This window comes from Lampetra fluviatilis, chromosome 3, assembly GCF_964198595.1.
Source record: "Lampetra fluviatilis chromosome 3, kcLamFluv1.1, whole genome shotgun sequence".
In the NCBI taxonomy this organism is placed as follows: Eukaryota; Metazoa; Chordata; class Hyperoartia; order Petromyzontiformes; family Petromyzontidae; genus Lampetra; species Lampetra fluviatilis.
The window spans coordinates 10,259,048-10,278,799 of record NC_136277.1 but is presented as its reverse complement, the minus strand read 5'-3'; the positions used below and the strand labels follow the sequence as shown (position 1 = coordinate 10,278,799).

General features: G+C 48.5%; 1 protein-coding gene across 2 annotated transcripts in view; it reads left to right on the top strand.

The window, feature by feature from the left end:
- Window positions 1–1,493: 1,493 nt before the first annotated feature.
- Window positions 1,494–19,752, top strand: part of LOC144952122 (uncharacterized) — a 60,134-nt gene continuing 41,875 nt past the window's right edge. The window contains exons 1-5 of one of the 2 annotated variants that reach the window (XM_078882536.1): window positions 1,494–1,810; window positions 11,231–11,923; window positions 13,040–13,102; window positions 14,476–14,538; window positions 15,916–16,077. In XM_078882536.1, coding sequence (XP_078738662.1) covers window positions 11,257–11,923; window positions 13,040–13,102; window positions 14,476–14,538; window positions 15,916–16,077 — 955 coding nt within the window. In that variant the 5' untranslated portion in view covers window positions 1,494–1,810; window positions 11,231–11,256. Of the gene's footprint in view, window positions 1,811–11,230; window positions 11,924–13,039; window positions 13,103–14,475; window positions 14,539–15,915; window positions 18,515–19,752 lie in introns of those variants that run through there. The other variant, XM_078882529.1, reaches the window with a different exon arrangement.

Below are 19,752 nucleotides of genomic sequence, written 5' to 3'. Positions count from 1 at the left end.
GTAATGCGTATTTAATGTGGCGTTGCACTGATGTTGAAGGAGTGTTGCTATAACAATTCTATATTTATTTAAAAGTTGCACATTTTGATGTGACGTCACATTTCTCACCCCCCCCCCCCCTTCGTCACACATCGTCACAAATGTCTGACCCCCACCCCCCCTAGGTGCGTGACGTCATTTATGGACGGCCCCCTAAGCCACTTCGTTGAGTTCTCATTTAGTCGTCAGGCCGCTTCTACATAGCTCAGTGGGCCTTACCTGCTAAAATAAAAGTTAGTATGTTAGTAGATTTGAAGCTTTCGTGACTGCAAGGATTCATACTCTTGGTTTTTTCGGTAAAGTCACGTCGGGAAAAAATAAATAAATGAAATTACATTTTTCAGGAAAGCTGTCTCGGGTGTGGACCAATCAACTTCAAGGACAGTGCATACATTATCAGAGTTATGTTTTTTGTTTGCATTATGACTGCAGGTATTGTGGTCTATGCAAACATGACTCCTTGTAAAAAAAGGTGTCAGTTTTGTTGCCAGATAGAAGGGTAAAAAACCAATTATCATATTTTTTACTGGCAAATGAGGTTCCAATGGTGTAAATTGTAAAATAATATATTATGTTAGTATTTGTAATGTGACAAGAAACCAGAGTAACCAGTTAAATGCCACACGCGAGAGAAATGCAACATTGCCATCTCCTGGCCACATCGCAGCCGCACGCACACAACGCCTCGCAAGCCCCCAGCTGGTCCACAAATCCCAGGCTGAGCCAAAGCTACCCCCAATTCAATCACGGTTGGGAGTTCAAATCCTGGTTAGATTTGAACTTCTAACCTCAGCCCATCATCCCTTCGGTAGCGAGATGTTATGCCCTTCGTCGCCTGTGTACCATGACGATGCCTGCTGTATATTTGGAGTTTGCGTGTCTCTCTCATCATCATCACGTGGGCTAGAAGATGTTAACTACCTCGCCTGGTAGACAGGAGGGTGTGAAATCTATCCCGACCCTGACGATGCCTGCTGTATATTTGGAGTTTGCGTGTCTCTCTCTTTCTCATCATCACGGTGGCCAGGAGATGTTAACTACTTCGCCTGGTATACAGGACGTCTTGGGTTCGATCCCGACCCTGACAATGCCTTTTGTATATTTGGAGTTTGCGTGTCTCTCTCTCATCATCATCATCACGGGGCCTTGGAGATGTTAGCGTGTAAATATAGACAGCACGTTCTACTTAATTAAATTGACTTTTTAATAAATGTTTTCTCCGACATCAGAATGCAGCGCCACATTAAATACGCACTACAATGACAATAGTTTAAAGCGATTTGAAGCATGTTTTATTTGGGGGGTTGCAGAGCTTTGTGACGTCATCTTTGAAGGGGGGGGGGGAGGGGTCTGACTTTTTTGTGACGCCGTGTAACGATGACGACGGGGGGGGGGGGTTCAAAAATACTTTAGAATCGCGTGACGTCATTTACGGGACGACCCAGGGAACAAAGACGGCTGTGGCGGACCCGAGCAGCGAACTGCAGCCGACGACGCGAATCTCGACCGCGGCGAAACGGCCGCCAACTTCGGCAAGCCGCCCGACTCCGAATCGGCTCGCGCGAGACCTGCCGCTTGCTCCCCCTTCAACCTCTTCCTCTTACTCCACACTGGTTTTTTTTGTTCCCTTTCTCGCTCTGCTCTTCCTTTTGCCGCCCGCTCTCTCTCTCTCTCTCGCTCCCTCCCCCTCCATTCTTCCCTTACTACTCTCCGACAATCGACTCCGACATCCCAAACGAGGCAGCGGTTGTCGAACGAACGCCAAATCAAGGTGCGTGTGTGATAACCCTCAGCCACGAACCCCGCCTACACGAGGTTGAGATTCCCGCTCACGGCCAACGCACAGTGATGATTCGAACCGGTCTCCCCCAGGTTGACTCGGCCTCAAACGATTAGCTGGTGCGATGTGTAAAAAAATAAAAACTAGAGAGACAAAGGCGGCCGGGTGTGGTGCTGGCGACCCACACCCCCCCCCCCCCCTTCGTGTGACGGCCTTCATATGTTGCTATTCGCTAACAGAACTTGCTCCAACAGTCTTGTTCAGGCGATGTATTTTATTGCATTTTAAAGACTGCATGAAGGGGCCCAATGTGTTCTCCACAGGGAATGCATTATTTGCTCCGCTGCGGATCTCCTGCCACCGTTTTCCCATTCACATGTTTCATTGCTTCTACATACTATTAACATGCCCTCCCTTTGTTAATGCTACCCCCCCCCCTCCCTTTGGTGCTGCTGATCCTGCATAATGCATGGGCATAATATGACTTTGAAACCCCCCCCGCCCACCTCCTACGCATTTCCCATGAATATGCTAAATTCCTCTTGATATGCACATTCTTTTGTTACGTCTCTCTTCTTCTTCCACCTCCAACTCAGCTTATATGTAAGCTCCTAGCTTGGCAGTGTCTCATTCTTCACCTGAAGACGGCTGCTTGCGTTGTAGCCGAAACGTCGTGAGAAATGTTTTATTATGTTTTATTTTTATTATTTTATTACTTCCCTTCTACGTGACTTTACCGAAAGAACCAAGAAGATGGGGCCCAATGAGTTCATAGTCGCCGAGATTTACGACCCTGACCGCCTTGCTGTATAGTTGGGATTAGTTTTGTTGTCATTTGTATACGTACAGTGCGAAAGAATATAGGTTCTTTGGGTCAGATCGCGTTATTTAACAGGACCCTGCGGGGTGGGCTGGTAGGAATAATACTTAGTACCGGTACAGGGATATCGACCGGGTATAGAGGAGTTAAAGAAAAAATTACTGTATTCTAGTGTAACGTTCATTAAAAGTGTTTGTTTTGACAAGAAACGCTGTGAGATTTAAAGACTCGTAGTCTTTCATTTCCAAACGATCACATCTGAGATTAATTGACCTTAGATGGGGAAACTCGAATGCATTTACTAGTATAAAGGTGAAATAAAATAGAGGGAATAAACGGCACCTTGGTGCATTTTATGTCGTCTACATAGAGTTGAATAAACGGGCGTTTGGCATATTCATATAACAGTACTACATTGAGCAGTGTTTGTTTGGCACTTCGAGTTTTTATTCGCGCGCACGACATGGATACCGAAAACAACCACGACTTTGAAGACCCCAATGGTTGTCTGGACGCCCACGTTGAAAAGATGCTTGCTGAAACAGAGACCGCATTTGCTGCTGGAACCCTTTACAAACTCGCAGTGAAAAGCGTCGTTTCCATGGACCCAGAACCAACCGCAGTTGGTGCTGCTATAACGGTAGCATCGCCACCAAACATGCAGCCAGCAGCTAAATAATCAAAGATTGCAGCACACGGCAGAGATGTGGTGAACACGGCAGAGATGTGGTGAACACGGCAGAGATGTAGTGAACACGACAGAGATGTAGAGATGATAGTGAACACGACAGAGATATAGTGAACACGACAGAGATGTAGAGATGATAGTGAACACGGTAGAGATGTGAACACAGCAGATGTAGTGAACACCACAGAGATGTAGAGGTGATAGTGAACACGACAGAGATATAGTGAACACGACAGAGATGTAGAGATGATAGTGAACACGACAGAGATGTAGTGAACACGACAGATGTAGAGATGATAGTGAACACGACAGAGATATAGTGAACACGACAGAGATGTAGAGATGATTGTGAACACGGCAGAGATGTAGTGAACACAGCAGATGTAGTGAACACGGCAGAGATGTAGTGGACACGGCAGAGATGTGGTGAACACGGCAGAGATGTGGTGAACACGGCAGAGATGTGGTGAACACGGCAGAGATGTGGTGAACACGGCAGAGATGTAGTGAACACGACAGAGATGTAGAGATGATAGTGAACACGACAGAGATATAGTGAACACGACAGAGATGTAGAGATGATAGTGAACACGACAGAGATGTAGTGAACACGACAGAGATGTAGAGATGATAGTGAACACGACAGAGATGTAGAGATGATAGTGAACACGGCAGAGATGTAGTGAACACAGCAGATGTAGTGAACACGACAGAGATGTAGTGAACACGGTAGAACTATAAGCGAGTGAATAGCAGCAGCGACGAGGCCTCTCGCCGCTGCCGGGCTGCAGATTCAGCCGAGTCAGGCACCACTGCCAATATGCACAACAACAACAATAAATCTTCTTGGTTCTTTCGGTAAAGTCACGTAGAAGGGAAGTAATAAAATAATAAAAATAAAACATAATAAAACAATTCTCACGACGTTTCGGCTACAACGCAAGCAGCCGTCTTCAGGTGAAGAATGAGACGCTGCCAAGCTAGGAGCTTATATATAAGCTGAGTTGGAGGTGGAAGAAGAAGAGAGCCTTAACAAAAGAATGTGCATATCAAGAGGAATTTAGCATATTTATTATTTTATTAATTCCCTTCTACGTGACTTTACCGAAAGAACCAAGAAGATGAATCCCTGCAGTCACGAAAGCTTTAAATCGAAACAACAATAAACGTGCTGCGTTTCATCTCTGTGTTAATAAGCCTGCCGCACTAGGCCTCGCGAAGCCTGCTGCACTCGGCCTCGCGCCGTGCTTTTCGTGCACATATAAGGCGATTAAATGTATCTCGTCTCTGTTAATAAATGTTTCTTGTCTCTGTGTTAAAAAAACGTGCTGCGTTTCAGTAAAGTAATTTTTTAAATAAACGTGCTGCGTTTCAGTAAAGTAATTTTGAAGCGAAGTTTAAAGTTTTGCCGTTATGCGCCGGAAGCGACGGCCATCTTGTTTAATTCACAGATCGCAGGGGGAGCGGGCGGCCATCTTGTCGGACAGGGTCATGCCAAGTGTTTGCAGTAGGGGGCGATGTTGATACACGGACGGACGGACAAACGCGGACGGACGGACGGACAAACGCGGACGGACGCGGACGGACGGACGGACGGACACATTAATCTATTGGTGGTCTGGTCCACTTCGTTCCGACCAGTAACAGGACCCTGCGGGGTGGGCTGGTAGGAATAATACTAATACCGGTACAGGGATATCGACCGCACACACACGCGCATACACACACGCACATACGCGCACACACGCACATACACGTACACACGCACACACGCACACACACCGCACGCACACACACACACACACGTACACACATGCACGCACGCACACGTAATGAAGTTGTGTTGCTACGCTTCCAGTTCGCCGTGAATAACGATCCGAAGCCCAATAGCGCCCATTCATCACGCCGCTCGAGTGGGCCGGACACGCACACACGCACGCACACACACGCACACAGTCACACATATACACGCACGCACACACGCGCATACACACGCACACACACGCACGCAAACACACGCACACACACACACACGCGCATACACACGCACACACATACGCACACGCACGCGCACACACGCGCACACACGCACCTCTCACCTGCAAGGCAGCGGTCGCCGCTTCTCCTCCCACATCTTTCGTCGCGGCAGCTGTAACGATGGTGCAAGTTTGTTTTTATCATCAATTCCTCCTCCACCCCTCCCCGCCACTGTTCACCCACCAGAATAAATGAGTTCGCCCATAGTCAGTCGATCAAAAAGTTTCGCCGTGAGGCGCCGGAAGCGACGGCCATCTTGTTTAATTCACAGATCGCAGGGGGAGCGGGCGGCCATCTTGTCGGACAGGGTCATGCCAAGTGTTTGCAGTAGGGGGCGATGTTGATACACGGACGGACGGACAATATAATCTATTGGTGGTCTGGTCCACTTCGTTCCTACCAGTAACAGGACCCTGCGGGGTGGGCTGGTAGGAATAATACTAATACCGGTACAGGGATATCGACCGCACACACACGCGCACACACACACGCACATACGCGCACACACGCACATACACGTACAACAACAACAACAACCGCCATTCGCCACTAAGTGGCGGTGACGTCACCACGACGCTTGTGCCAGGCCATGTGCACCCTGAGGCCACGTGAAGTGTCGAACGCCCGCTGGCAGGAGGTCACGGGGCAGACCCAGGTGCCACGGGTCGACTGACCGAGATGACCGAGATGACTGGCTGATGCACCACCTGTGCCCCCTACTGTGCCAACTTGCTGTGCTTTAGCCACCCGGCGCTCCGCTCGTTGTTGTGAGCGTCGCTCCTCCGCCCTCCGTTGTTGTTGGAGGGCGACTGCCTCCAACTGCCCAGTAGCGTCCTTCACGAGCCTCCTCCACTGAGGCCGATCTTGACACCGCTGGTACCAGTCATCGGCAAGTCCACTCAGCTCCACGTCCTCCTGTACCACATCACTCCATCTCTTTTCTAGCCCATGCCGCGCCCGTTTAGCCCCCTCGATCCGGCCGAACAAAAGCTGTTTAGGCATGCGGTGGCTGGGCATGCGGGCTACATGACCCAGCCAACGCAGCCTTGCCTGCCGGAGGAGCTCACTGATGGGACTTTGCCTAGATCTTTCAAGGACTTGTGAGCTCCTCACACAATCCAGCCTGGTTAAACCCAGGATGGATCGTAGGCAGGCCAGCCTAAATGTTTCCAACCGGCGAAGATGCTCCACTAGGGGGGTCCACGTTTCGCAAGCGTAGAGAAGGGAGGGAATGACCGTGGCCGAGAAGACCTGAAGCTTCGTGCGGAGCGACAGACCAGGTAGCTTCCACACAGCGTTACGCAACCGATGAAAAGATATTGCCGCTCGACTGATTCGGAGTGAGACCTCTGCTGATAAACTGGAGCCGGTCATAAGCACACTGCCCAGGTATGGGAAACTCTCCACTCTCTCCACAACTGCCCCATCACCGATTGGGAGTTGTGGGGGTGGAGTGCCCGATGGTACAAAATACCCAGGCAGGTGCTTAGTTTTGGTGGGGCTGATGGTAAGGCCCCACCTCTTAGTGGCACGCTCCAGTCTCAGCAGCAGCGTCTCCAACTCCTCTTCTGAATGAGCAGCAATCACCAAATCATCGGCATACATAACGTGGTTGACCAATAGGGAGCCATCCCTTGATCGCACCCGGGCGTCGATCAGCCTCCCATTATATCTGTACCAAATGGTAATTCCCCCGGTACAGCTATTGAAGGCTTCACGAACTACGCAGTCGAAATAGATGTTAAATAATGTGGGAGCCAGAGGACATCCCTGTCGCACCCCAAGGTGTATAGGGAAAGGCTCAGACTCCCGGCCACGTAGTTTTACCCGGGCCCGCTCACCATCATGAAGGTCCTTAATGATCGTGAGCAGAGGGTCAGGGACTCCGAAAGCACGAAGAACAACCCAGAGCCCAGTCCTACTGATGGTATCATAGGCCTTGACCAGGTCAATAAAGCAGAGATGTAGGTCTTTTTGGAATTCCCTACACCTCTGCTGTAGCAGACGGACAGAAAATATGGCATCTGTGCAGGACCGCCCTTTCCTGAAACCGCATTGGGGCTCCGCAAGCCTCTCCTCAGCGTGCCTAGCAAGGCGATGTTGAATAATCCTTGCCAGGACCTTACCCGGCACACTGAGGAGTGAGATGCCCCTGTAGTTGTTACAGTCGGTACGGTCCCCCTTCTTAAAGAGGGGGACCACCAGGGCATCCTTCCAGTCCTGCGGAACCCGTCCAGTGGTCCAGACTGTTGTTATGATGTCATATAGGGCAGTCTGTGCACATTTCGCTTGGGAGATCATCTCTGCCCGGTGCCTTCCCTGGTCTCAGACTCCGGATCGCCCTCAGTACTTCCTCAACAGCTGGCACCTCAGCCAGCCACTCACAGGGGGTGACCTCTTCCAATATTTGAGGCACCGCAGCCTCAGCAGGGTTATCCCCACTTTGTGCCATGATGTTTTCCTGGCTGAGAGATTTTCCCTCCCCCAGGACCTCACAGAAATGCTCAGCAAATCTGCAAACCTGTTCCTGGGGGTCGGAGATTGGATCACCGTTTTTTCCTCTAATGATGGTAATAGGTGTGGCGCTGCAGGTTACTTTTTTGATGGAGTTAAATAGTGATTTGTAATCGCGGGCCACTGAGGCAGACTCCATCTCCTCAGCAACCCGCGACCACCACCCATCCTTACAGCGCCTTACGGCTCTCCGAACCTCCGAGCGAAGGCTGCGGTAAACCTCCTCATTCTCTGACGTGGGATGCTGTAGGCGATGAGAGTGGGCCTGTCGCTTTTTCTCAATTAACCTGAACACCTCCTCCGTCAGCCAGGGTTTCTGGGGAGGTCTGGACCGCGTACCCAAAGCAGCCATTGCAGCTGCATGAGTCACAGTCTTAAACCTCGCCCATTTACCCTCGACATCAGGTGAAGTGGGGGACGATGCCAACCCCAGCTGCAAGCAATGATGAAATTCTCGCTTGCAACTTTCATCAGCTAGCTGAGACCAGGCCACTTTTGGTTGGAATGGGGTCCTGGGTGTACACCCACCACCGGAGTGGAAGAATGGCAGGCGCATCTTACAGATGACTAGTCGATGGTCAGAGGTCAGATCAGCTCCACGGTAGGTCCTGGTGTCAAGGACATGGGCTCGCATCCGCTGGTCCGTCACTATGTAGTCCAGCAGATGTTCTTGCTTGGACCCGGCATGTATCCATGATGTTGTGTGGATGCGCCGATGCCGGAAGAGCGTGTTGGTAATTACAAGCCCATGGGCTGCACAAAAATCTAGCAGCCTCCTACCGTTATTATTGAGCTGATCTGGCCCATGCCTTCCAATCACTCCAGACCAGGTGCCAGCATCATGACCAACTCGGGCATTGAAGTCACCCAACAAGATGACTCTGTCCCGAGTGGCCACTTTAGCCAGCACCTGTGACAGGAGGTCATAGAAAGCGTCCGACTCATCGGCTTTGCCTGCATCCCTCCACGGATGTTCGTCTTCGGTGGGGGCATAAGTAACCACGACCACCACTCCTCGCCTCTGGTTGATGGGAAGGCGAGCCCAAAGTATCCTGGGGCTTACAGCTTCCCACACCTCACCGCCACGCTCCCACGCCCCCTTCATTCTTTTGTTCAGAAGAAGAGCCACACCCTGTTGTTTGGCAGTCTCCTGCCCCGAGTAGAGGACTGTCCACCCCTCATGGTGGCAGGATCCAGAACCGGTCCACCGGACCTCCTGAATGCCACAAAGATCCAGGCGGTACCGGTCCAGCTCCCGACAGAGGAGTGGCAGCCTCTCCTCCGCAGTGAGCGTTCGAACATTCCCCGTGGCCATCCGCAATGGTTTTTCGTTGTTTCTGGAGGAGCCCCGAGGGTGAAAATACACGTACACACGCACACACACGCACACGTAATGAAGTTGTGTTGCTACGCTTCCAGTTCGCCGTGAATAACGATCCGAAGCCCAATAGCGCCCATTCATCACGCCGCTCGAGTGGGCCGGACACGCACACACGCACGCACACACACGCACACAGTCACACATATACACACACGCACGCACACACGCACACACAGACACGCACACACACGCGCATACACATGCACACACACACGCACGCACGCGCACACACGCGCACACACACACGCACCTCTCACCTGCAAGGCAGCGGTCGCCGCTTCTCCTCCCACATCTCTCGTCGCGGCAGCTGTAACGATGGTGCAAGTTTGTTTTTATCATCAATTCCTCCTCCACCCCTCCCCGCCACAGTGTTTGCAGTAGGGGGCGATGTTGATACACGGACGGACGGACGGACGATATAATCTATTGGTGGTCTGGTCCACTTCGTTCCTACCAGTATAAATGTGTCGTAACCCTCCACCACCCGACATGGCCAAACAGTAAAAAATTAACCCGTAAAAACAAAGTTTTTCACTATAAATCCTTTATATGCGTGGCATCGGTTTTATTTTATTTTTCATTTCTGTTTTTCTTGAGTAAGAGTTTCATTTTTATCACATTGGTATTTTAAATAAAATATGAAATTGTTTTTTTTCCAAAAAGTGGAAAATTTTGGAAAACATTTTTCACGAAAATAAATTGTCACGCACAACGAGTCTGTGTGCAAATGTCAGCTCGATTGGATCACGGGAAGTGGGTTAAAAAACGACCGAAAGATTTGCACGGTCGTAAGCGCGCAAGCAAGCAAGTGAACTTAATATAAAGGATTTAAAAAGTGTTGCGTTGACAAAATAGTTCACTACTTTAGTCCACCAGTGTGTTGAAGAGAGAATCAACAGCATTTTAAATTTTTATTTGAAAATCTTATTTTAAAATTGTATTTAAAATTTTTATTTGAAAATTTTATTTTAAAATTGTATTTAAAATTTTTATTTTAAATTTATTTTTAAATTTATTTTTAGATTGTATTTTAAAATTGTATTTTAAATGTATTTAAAAAAATTATGTAAAAATGTATTTTAACATTTTATTTTAAAATTTATTTAAAATTTATTTTAAAATTTTATTTTAAAATGCTGTTGATGCTCTCTTCAACACACCGGTGGGCTAAAGAAGTGAATTATTTTGTCCTTTGAAAACGTGACACATTTTTTTACTGTTTGGCCGTGTCGGGTGGTGGAGGGTTACGACACATTTATAAATAACGCGATCTCACCCAAAAACCTTTGTTATGAATAATATTGGTCGCGAAAGCCTACGTGTTAAAGTGCGAAAGAAGTTCAACATTACACCTATACGATGCCTGCTGCTGTATAATTGGAGTCTGCGGTGTCTCCCCCCCCCCCCCCCCGTGGTCGCGTGGATTTTGCTCCTGGTCCTCCGGTTTAGAATCAACGTCACGCGTTTTAAGAGTATTATTTGACTCGCAATGAATATCCACGGATGCTATAAATATCCCACACGATAAGCCGCTGTGCTGGGCTATCATTGGTGGCCAGGTCACTTTTGAAACACATTCCCGCGGAGGGAGCTGGTAGGAACGTTGGGTTGCTCGGTCAATGGCCAGGGTCAACGGCTGCGTGGTGTATTCCGCAAATATGCCCGACTGTGAGAGCGGGCACAAGCCGGCGTGAGTAGGTTAAACGTTGAGTTTTATAAGGGCACCACGGGGTGACCAGCCCCTTCCCACCCTCCCCACCCAGCCCCTCCCCACCCTCCCCACCCAGCCCTACCCTCCCCACCCAGCCCCTCCCTCCCCTCCTCACCCAGCCCCTCCCTGCACGACGGACACAATAATCCCCTGTGGGCTGGTGTAACCAGGAGGTTCCTACCAGTAAAAGTTCCGAAAATGACTACCACCCTCATCACGTAAAAAGCTCTTAAAAATTTTTTGAAAATGTTGCCGTTCAGTTTCCCGTAGGAACCGTGAAAAGGCAATGGCGTGCGCGGTGGCAACCGGCCCAACCCCAGCCATTACCTCCATCACCCTGGACCCCACTGGGGACTTCCCGGCGTGGCTGGAGGCGCAGGGCGTGAACGAGGAGGTGGCCCGGGCCATGGACACGGAGCTGGGCATCCGGGACTACGAGGTCCTGCGCGCCTGCGTCAGGGACGGCCTCGTGCGTGACGAGCTGCTGGCCGCGGCGCGCGACCGCCTGCCCTTCGGCTTCTACGCCATGCTGCGGCGGTTCGTGGTGGAGCTGGACTGCCTGGACGCGTCGGGGGCACCAACGCGGCTGCTGCAGGCCGAGGCTGGTGGTGGCCTTTGTAGTCGTCGTGGTTTTAACGATGAACTGAAGGACATATTCGCAAAGATGGTCAACGGGTTGAGTCGCGAACTGTCGCTCACGATGCAGAGGCTGCACCAGGTGGATGTAGGCGCCGCTCGTGATGATGCTGGTGATGATGCTGGTGATGCTGGTGCCGAGGCAGGAGGCGATGTCGGTGGTGGTGTTGGACGTGGTGGAGATGGTGGACGTTCAAGTGGATTATTGGGGGAGGCTGGGTCTTCACAGAGTTCGCCAACTCGGGACAGCAAGCACGCGAACCGCACGGCCGTGAGTGACATGCCTGGCGAGAACTTGTTGACGGTCTCGTTCCACGGTGAGTTAAGTTCGTTGGTCCACTTTCCTTTGCAAGGTAGAGTTAAGGTTGGCCAATTTTCTTTCGTATGGCTGATGTAGATGCAGAGCAACAACTATAATTTCACATTCAGGTGGTCAAGTCAGATAACTGCGCCAGGAGTAGCAGAATGTATTACTGTGATGTCTCCTTTGTGTTTGTGGTTGGCTAATGATAGGCTGCTGCTGCACTGGTAGATGTGTGTTTGATAATTGTTTTTTTTACCCTTTTATCTAGCAACAAAACTGACACCTTTTTTTACAAGGAGTCATGTTTGTATTGACCACAATACCTGCAGTCGGAATGTAAACAAAAACATAACTCTGATAATGTATGCACTGTCCTTTAAATTGATTGGTCCACACCCGAGACAGCTTTCTTTAGAGCCTAGTCTAGATAAAAGGGTAAAAAACAAATTATCATATGTTGTTACTGGCAAATAAGGTTCCAATGATGTAAATGCTTACCCCGTGCTCTCATACTCTGATGGTGCATTGTCTTTGAGTTGTGCGCCTTTTGGCGTCATCTGGTCCAACACCATGTGAGACTAGCCTCTAAAGAAAGCTGTCTCGGGTGTGGACCAATCAATTTCAAGGACAGTGCATACATTATCAGAGTTGTGTTTTTTTTTTGCATTCCGACCGCAGGTATTGTGGTCAATGCAAACATGACTCCTTGTAAAAAAGGTGCCAGTTTTTTTGCCAGATTAAAGGGTAAAAAAACCAATTATCATATTTTGTTACTGGCAAATGAGGTTCCAATGGTGAGATGTGTGTTTCTTTTTTGTTTCAATATTATTCCAGTTGCACTATCTGGGTAATGGTGTGAGATGATCGAATCCATTGGGATATATCTTTGGACCGTGCTTCAGTCTGTTTGGCACATTTTTAATAACTTAGCACTGCTGAGATCCCTTGAAGTGACCATTTATTTGACACTATGGTAGGGCACTTTCCCACCACACCCTGCAAGAGAGAGAATGTTCATCGCACGATTTTTCAGAGCTGGAAGTTAGCCAAATTAAATGTAAATTCCCACATTTTAACTTTACGTAAAATTATGTCTTCTGTATTTATGTGTGTGTTTGTGTCACGACAGATAGACCCATTATAATGCAAGGTGAACACTCAATCAAGCTGGAACATGTAGATGTACGACAAGGTAAGATAACTGCAGCTAGACAAGGTAAGTTAACTGCAGCTAATACAAGTCCATGCGATGGCATTGTTTTGGGCTACAGTCGTAGTCTTCCAGCATTGCTGTGGCCAGAGCATTTGACTTGCTGCCAGGAGTTTGCGAGTTCATATCCTCGTTGTGGCCAATTCATCCTGATATTAATCGTGCCTGTGGGGTCTATAAAATGGATGCTGCGAAGAGATGCGCTTCACTGTTTGAGCGTGAAGAGATTTTTTGTAATCGGGCCGATGTTACTGGACCATGATGACAGTTGGTGCATATGAGATAATATCACCCCAATCGTTTTTGCCTCCCAAATTCAATCTCGTATTATCTACGATGGGAGTGGAGAACCAATGGCCCATCTGAACATTCTGACCTCCTACTTTATTTCACCACGATCGCATGAGGCCTACCACTTTTACATGGCCTACAAAATGATATTCATCCATCATTGAGAAGATCTGCACACAGTCCCATCGAAGAGCTACTCCAGCAGGGAAGGCTCCATTGGCTGCATCATGTAGCCCGCTTTCCCAGCCACCGCATGCCCAAACAACTTTTTTTTTTGGCCGGATAAAGTGGGCTAAATGGGCGCGGCACGGGCTAGAAAAGAGATGGACTAATTAGTGTTAAGAGGATATGGAGCTGAGTGGCCTTGCTGATGTCTGGTACCAGCGGTGTCAAGATCGGCCTCTGGAGGGCACAGGAGTGACGCTTATAACAATGAGCGGAGCGCCGGGCAGCTCAAATGGAGCAAGTTGGCACAGTGGGGAGCACAGGTGATGCATCTGCCAGTCATCTCAGTCAGTCAACCCATGACACCTGGATCTGTCCTGTGACCTGCCAGCAAACCTTCGACACTTCACGTGGCCTTAAAGTGCACATAGCCCGGCACAAGCGCCCTGGTGATGGACTTGTCTGGATTTGGTGGTGGTGGTGGTGATAGTGGCCACGCCATCTTCTCGAGTGCTGTTCCTACTTGCCCAAAAGTTGATGTAATTTGAGGGGTCTCTGTGCGTCTGCTTGTGTGTGGAGTCGTGATACAGCGGTTTCCACACACACCACTACAATGCCGGTGGCCTGGGTTCAATTCCCAACAATGTGCATCAGTAGTGTGTGGTATTTAAATGTTTTCTGGGCCTTCCTTGGTCATTTCAAACTTATACGAGTACCTGGTGCAGTGTTTGCCCATCTCTACTGGGGAGGTAAAGGTGGCCTGGAATAGTGTTAACCACACTATTCGATTATGCTCTTTAATGACCTTAATAGGAGCTTGCTAATAGCACTTACTCCTACAATTTATAAGGCTGAAGAGGTAAACCTTCTATTTATGTGTGTGTTTGTGTCTACTGCAGATACACTCATTCCAATAGGAGATGAACACCCAATTGAGCTGGAACCTGTAGATGTCCAACAAGGTAAGATAACTGCAGCTAACACTTGAGTCCATGCAGTGGCATTGTTTCGGGCTAAAGTCGTAGTCTACTTCATTTCACCACGATCACACGAGGCCTACCACTTTGACATGGCCTCCAAATGATATTCACCCTTAAAACTTTAGTGACTGCAGGAATTCATAGTCTTTGGTTCTTAAAGTCACTACTACCATCACTTACATTAGCATTATCTGCCCCGCCGATGCTGCCACACCTGAGCTACGCCAATGTTAAACCTTTACCTGGCAGCCCTTTAATTGGTGGAAACCCACCACCAATGCCGCCGTTGCCCATCACTCACATTAACATTAGCTGCCCCGCCCATGCTGCTGACACTTGGACTACGGCCATTTTAAACCTTTATAAACAGTTTGCCTTTAGAGGCTAACCCCCTTTTCCTGATGACGACCGCTTGTGTTGCGGTCGAAACGTCGTGGTTTTTTAATTTCACTTTATTACTATTTTTCTACCTACGTGACTTTACCGAAAGAACCGAACAATAAGAATATGATATTTACCCATCATTGCAAAGATCTTGGCTGCACTAATCAGGTACTAGAGGGGAATATTTTTGAGCTGGCAACAGCAACACTTATTTTATTTTAGCACACTCGCTCACATCTGTCACTGCAAGGGTCTCTTCATACTCTGTTATACTGGTAGGAACCTCCTGGTTACACCAGCCCACAGGGGATTATTGTGTCCATCGTGCAGGGAGGAGCTGGGTGGGGAGGGAAGTGCTGGGTGGGGATGGGAGGGTGGGGAGGGGTTGGGTGGGGAGGGGTTGGGTGGGGAGGGTGGGGAAGGGCTGGGTGGGGAGGGTGGGGAGGGGCTGGGTGGGGAGGGGGAGGGTGGGGCTGGGTGGGGGGTGGGGCTGGGTGGGGGGTGGGGCTGGTTGGGGAGGGGCTGGTCACCCCGTGGTGCCCTTATAAAACTCAACGTTTAACCTACTCACGCCAGCTTGTGCCCGCCCTCACAGTCGGGCATATTTGCGGAATACACCACGCCGCCGTTGACCCTGGCCATTGACCGAGCAACCCAACTTTTCTACCAGCTCCCTCCATAGGAATGTGTTTTCTCGTCTTGTAATTGAACGGTAACACATTTGTTAATGTGTGGCCAACCATTACATATCTGAAAGTCCTATTCGGCCCTCTGCAAGAAATGTGTTCTTCACCCTCGTCTATCACACAAATATTCAATAATCGTAAATATTTGATTGAGAATCATAATTCATTGATTCTCACGTTACATTTTGGTGCATGTATCTTGAACAAGAATCGACGAGTAAATGAAATTCAGCATGCCGACGCACCACTACCCATCCCCTTTCTTATTCCCCCCCATTTTTCTCCACAGGTCCCTCCAACTGTTTGCCCATCTCCCGGTTGAGGGGGCGTGGCGGCCTAGCGCAACTTAGCTCCCTGGAGGCCGTGGACTACCCCGATTTCTTCACCATCACTGCCACCGCCTCCTCCGACCACAGCAGTCTCAGGAAGCGGAAAACGAAGATGGTGGTGGGTAGCGCCAATGACCTTATTGGCGAGGCAACAGTCAGCGACACGCAAGGCAGTGGCACTGGTGGTGTCACTACTGCCCGACCCTGTGCGAAAGCCCCTCCTCACAAGTGCCCGCTGTGCCTGAGGCACTTCACATCGGTCCACTTGCTAATGGGGCACCTGCTGTCGCAGCACCATTGGCAGCGGCAAAAGCAGCAGCGGCAAAAGCGGCAGGGGCTTCAGCGGCACCACTGCACGGTGTGCGGACGCACATTCCAGTCGCTGTTGGTAGCCACGCAGCACATGATGAGGCACCAGTGCGGCGAGAAGCTTTTCCGCTGCTGCGCTTGCGGGCGTGGCTATCGGCAGATGGCAGGGCTGCGCTACCACAGCGGGCGCTGCCCTGGGGTGGCGAAAACATGACTGACGTATTGGCTGGGGAAGTGGGTGCTGGGGTAGATGGGGATGGGTCGACGAGAGAGGAATGTTGGAGGGAAGAGAGGAAAGGCAGAGCAGAGATTTGTGGGAGAGGAGAGGAGGGTTTTCTGTGTAGTGGGTTCCACGGAGACACACACTTTATTCTGAAAGGCACCACGTTTGTTATACGGCCCCAACAGGGCTACTACTCTCACGTTACAACGGGTTAACTCGACCCTAACCGGGTCACTACATAACCGGGTCAGGATGGCAACTTCTTCCTGACCCACAGAGCCTGAAAGTACAATTTAAGAGCGAAGAGACATCAACTCCTAGAGACAGCCACAATCGCTTTGCCCCATCCCTCTTATCGATCTCTCCCGAAGGAACCGGAGCCAGCGTCACGTGTCCCTAAAGCCCCCTTTTCAGGCCCCCTTGCTACCCCGTGCCGTTCACGTGCCCTCTCTCTCTCCCTTCAACGGGACCATGCCCTCGAGGGCCCGCTTCCCTGCCACACCTCCGCCGGTGCCAGAGAGAGGTACGAGACAGATGCAGTTACCTGCTCGTGAACCTAGATGGCGTACACGCCATAGAGACTCTATTTACATCTCTACATCTGGATAGGGGGAGGGAGGAGGAAAGATGTGGGGAGAGGGGATGGAGTTTTGTAGAGAGGACCGGGGGCTATGGTGTGAGATGGGAGGGAGCTGTGCATGTGTGTACGCCTTTGTGTGTGTGCTTATGTAGAGAGCGACGACCCGAGTTCGATTCCCACTGACGGCCAACATCAGTGCTCGGAAGTCGCTCACTACAAAGTATTTGGTCACAGGCACCTGTGTGGAAATGAACGCCTAACGTGCCCAGTGATGATATCCTGTAGGGTGGGGGGGGGCGTGAGGTCAGCACGCAAGAACTTGGCACAACCTGGCTCAACGCTGTGGGGATGTGGGTGACGTCATCGCCCACGCACGAGCATTTGCCCATGCGCCAGGAATCCAGCCAGGCAGCCGTGCATCCAGCCAGCAACACTTTTTTGTTCGAATATAATTTGATGAAGAATACAATTCACCAAGTCTGAAACTTAGACTGAAATAAAAATGCAATGAAAGATATGTTCCTGACCAAACCTTTCTTTGTTTTTTTTTTAAGTTAGAGAAGTTTAAGAATCAATGCAGTATATACCTGAAGACATCCTGGTTGACAATTTGATAATTAAATGGAGGGCAAGGGTATTGAGGACACCACATGGACCCTGGGTGTTCTCACACCTGAGCTTCCTGTGACTTGCATAAAAAAGCCATTATGATAATTTTGCTTCATCACTTCTTTTGCCAATTTTCTGGCTTCGAGAAATAAAAATATTGACTGTCACGTGGTGAATATTTTTCTCTGTACATGAAGCCGATGGGAAAGTGCTGCCCCCTGATGTGGATGAGAGGTCACTTGAAGAGATTTTTGGAGTAAATACAGGCCGTTCCCGCTTTTACGACAATGCATTCCTGGAAACCCGTTGTAAATCGGATGCTATTTTGAAAACTAATTTCTTTGCTTTTCGTGTTTAGCACAAAGTACAGTAAAATCTTGGATTGCGGGTAACTTGGTCTGCGAGTGTTTTGCAAGACGAGCAAAATGTTAAATAAATATAAATTTGATAAACGAGCGAGGTCTTGCAATACGAGTAGTACGTGCATACGCTTTGTCTGCCGAGCGTCACGTGATCACAACTGATGTACGAGTGCTTTGATATACGAGTGCTTTGGATTACAAACACGTTTCCGGAACGAATTATGCTCGCAATCCAAGGTTTTACTGTACGGTAGTTAAACAATGGGACACCTTAGCTCTGCACAATTGTAAAGCCAGCAGTATGCATACTATGGTTTAACTGAAGTCCGCTTTCAACTGTTTCAAGTTTCATTTATTTGGTATAGCCCTGTGAGCCATGCGGCTCTTAAGTCGGGTGCAACCTGTTGTATGTCTTGGAGTTATGAAATTTGATGAAAATAATGAAAATTAATCATTTTCCGAAAAATGCGCAAATCGCATTATGTTAATGTGTGTATTAACATGCATAAATTATGATAATGCATGTAATGATATGCATAAATTATGATGGTGTGAGTAATTGTATGCATAAATTATGATAATCGCGGAGATAATCGTAGCAATTTATGCGGATGCTTGCGATGATGTTAATGTGAGCAGTTGTGGTAATTAGGCTCAGCTTCGTTTATTCAGAGTTATGTCAATCAGGATAACACGATGATCAATGATTAAACGTTTACCGATTATCCTAGTGTGTGTTATGATATTTAGGTCTCCATTTTCATATCTCATCACAGGATACAGTTATCAAGAATAAGATGGTTTTGCATGGACTTGGAAAGAAGCACTCGAACAGTTGGTGTTAAGCAATTTTATTCTAACAAGCATGTGACATTCTATCATGCAGGTCGAACATGCGTCAATAATTCATGAATAACCAAACTCTTATGCATTTGCGATATCATGCGTTCGATTAATATGAATAACTAACATTCTTATGCAATTACGAGATTAAGCATTGACTAAAATGAATGAATAAACACTTATGCATTTACTAAATTGAATAACTCAAAACTCTTATGCATTTTCGATATTGTGCATTCGACTAATATGGACAACTAAAATTCTTATGCAATTACGAGATTAAGCATTGACTAAAATGAATGAATAAACACTTATGCATTTGCGAGAACAACTCAAAACTCTTATGCATTTAACGAACTGAATGACTAAAAACCCTCCTAACAACCAGGCATCTCATTAGTTCGTTTTGGTATCGATCACAATCGGCGACTGGCCGAGTTTGAAACCAAGCATGACACTCTTCATTTTGCGGTAATAAAAATCACTTATTATACCCAAGAGGCGAAAGTATATGTCAATAGATTCATCGGCAAGTGTGAAATCCTTTTAACGGAAGGTTGGAGTCAATGGTGGGTGAGGCGTGTTGCGGGAGAGCGAATTCGGCTCGGTTTTAATTAATTCTTCCGCGAGACTCTTAAGACAAAGAAAACTGGTTTGACAAGATTTTCTCTCTTTGTGCACGGTCGATTCGCAATGAGGATTTCGAGGGTTTTAGTTTGCATCGACGAATCTATTGGTCGTTTATGTGATAAGAGAAACAAAAAAAAGGCAAGAAAAAAAACTTCACCCTCTTATAACCGACGGATTCTTAATTACTCAGAGGGCCACGATTCCTTACGGCCAGCTGGTGTTCAAACTTTATAATTAGTCT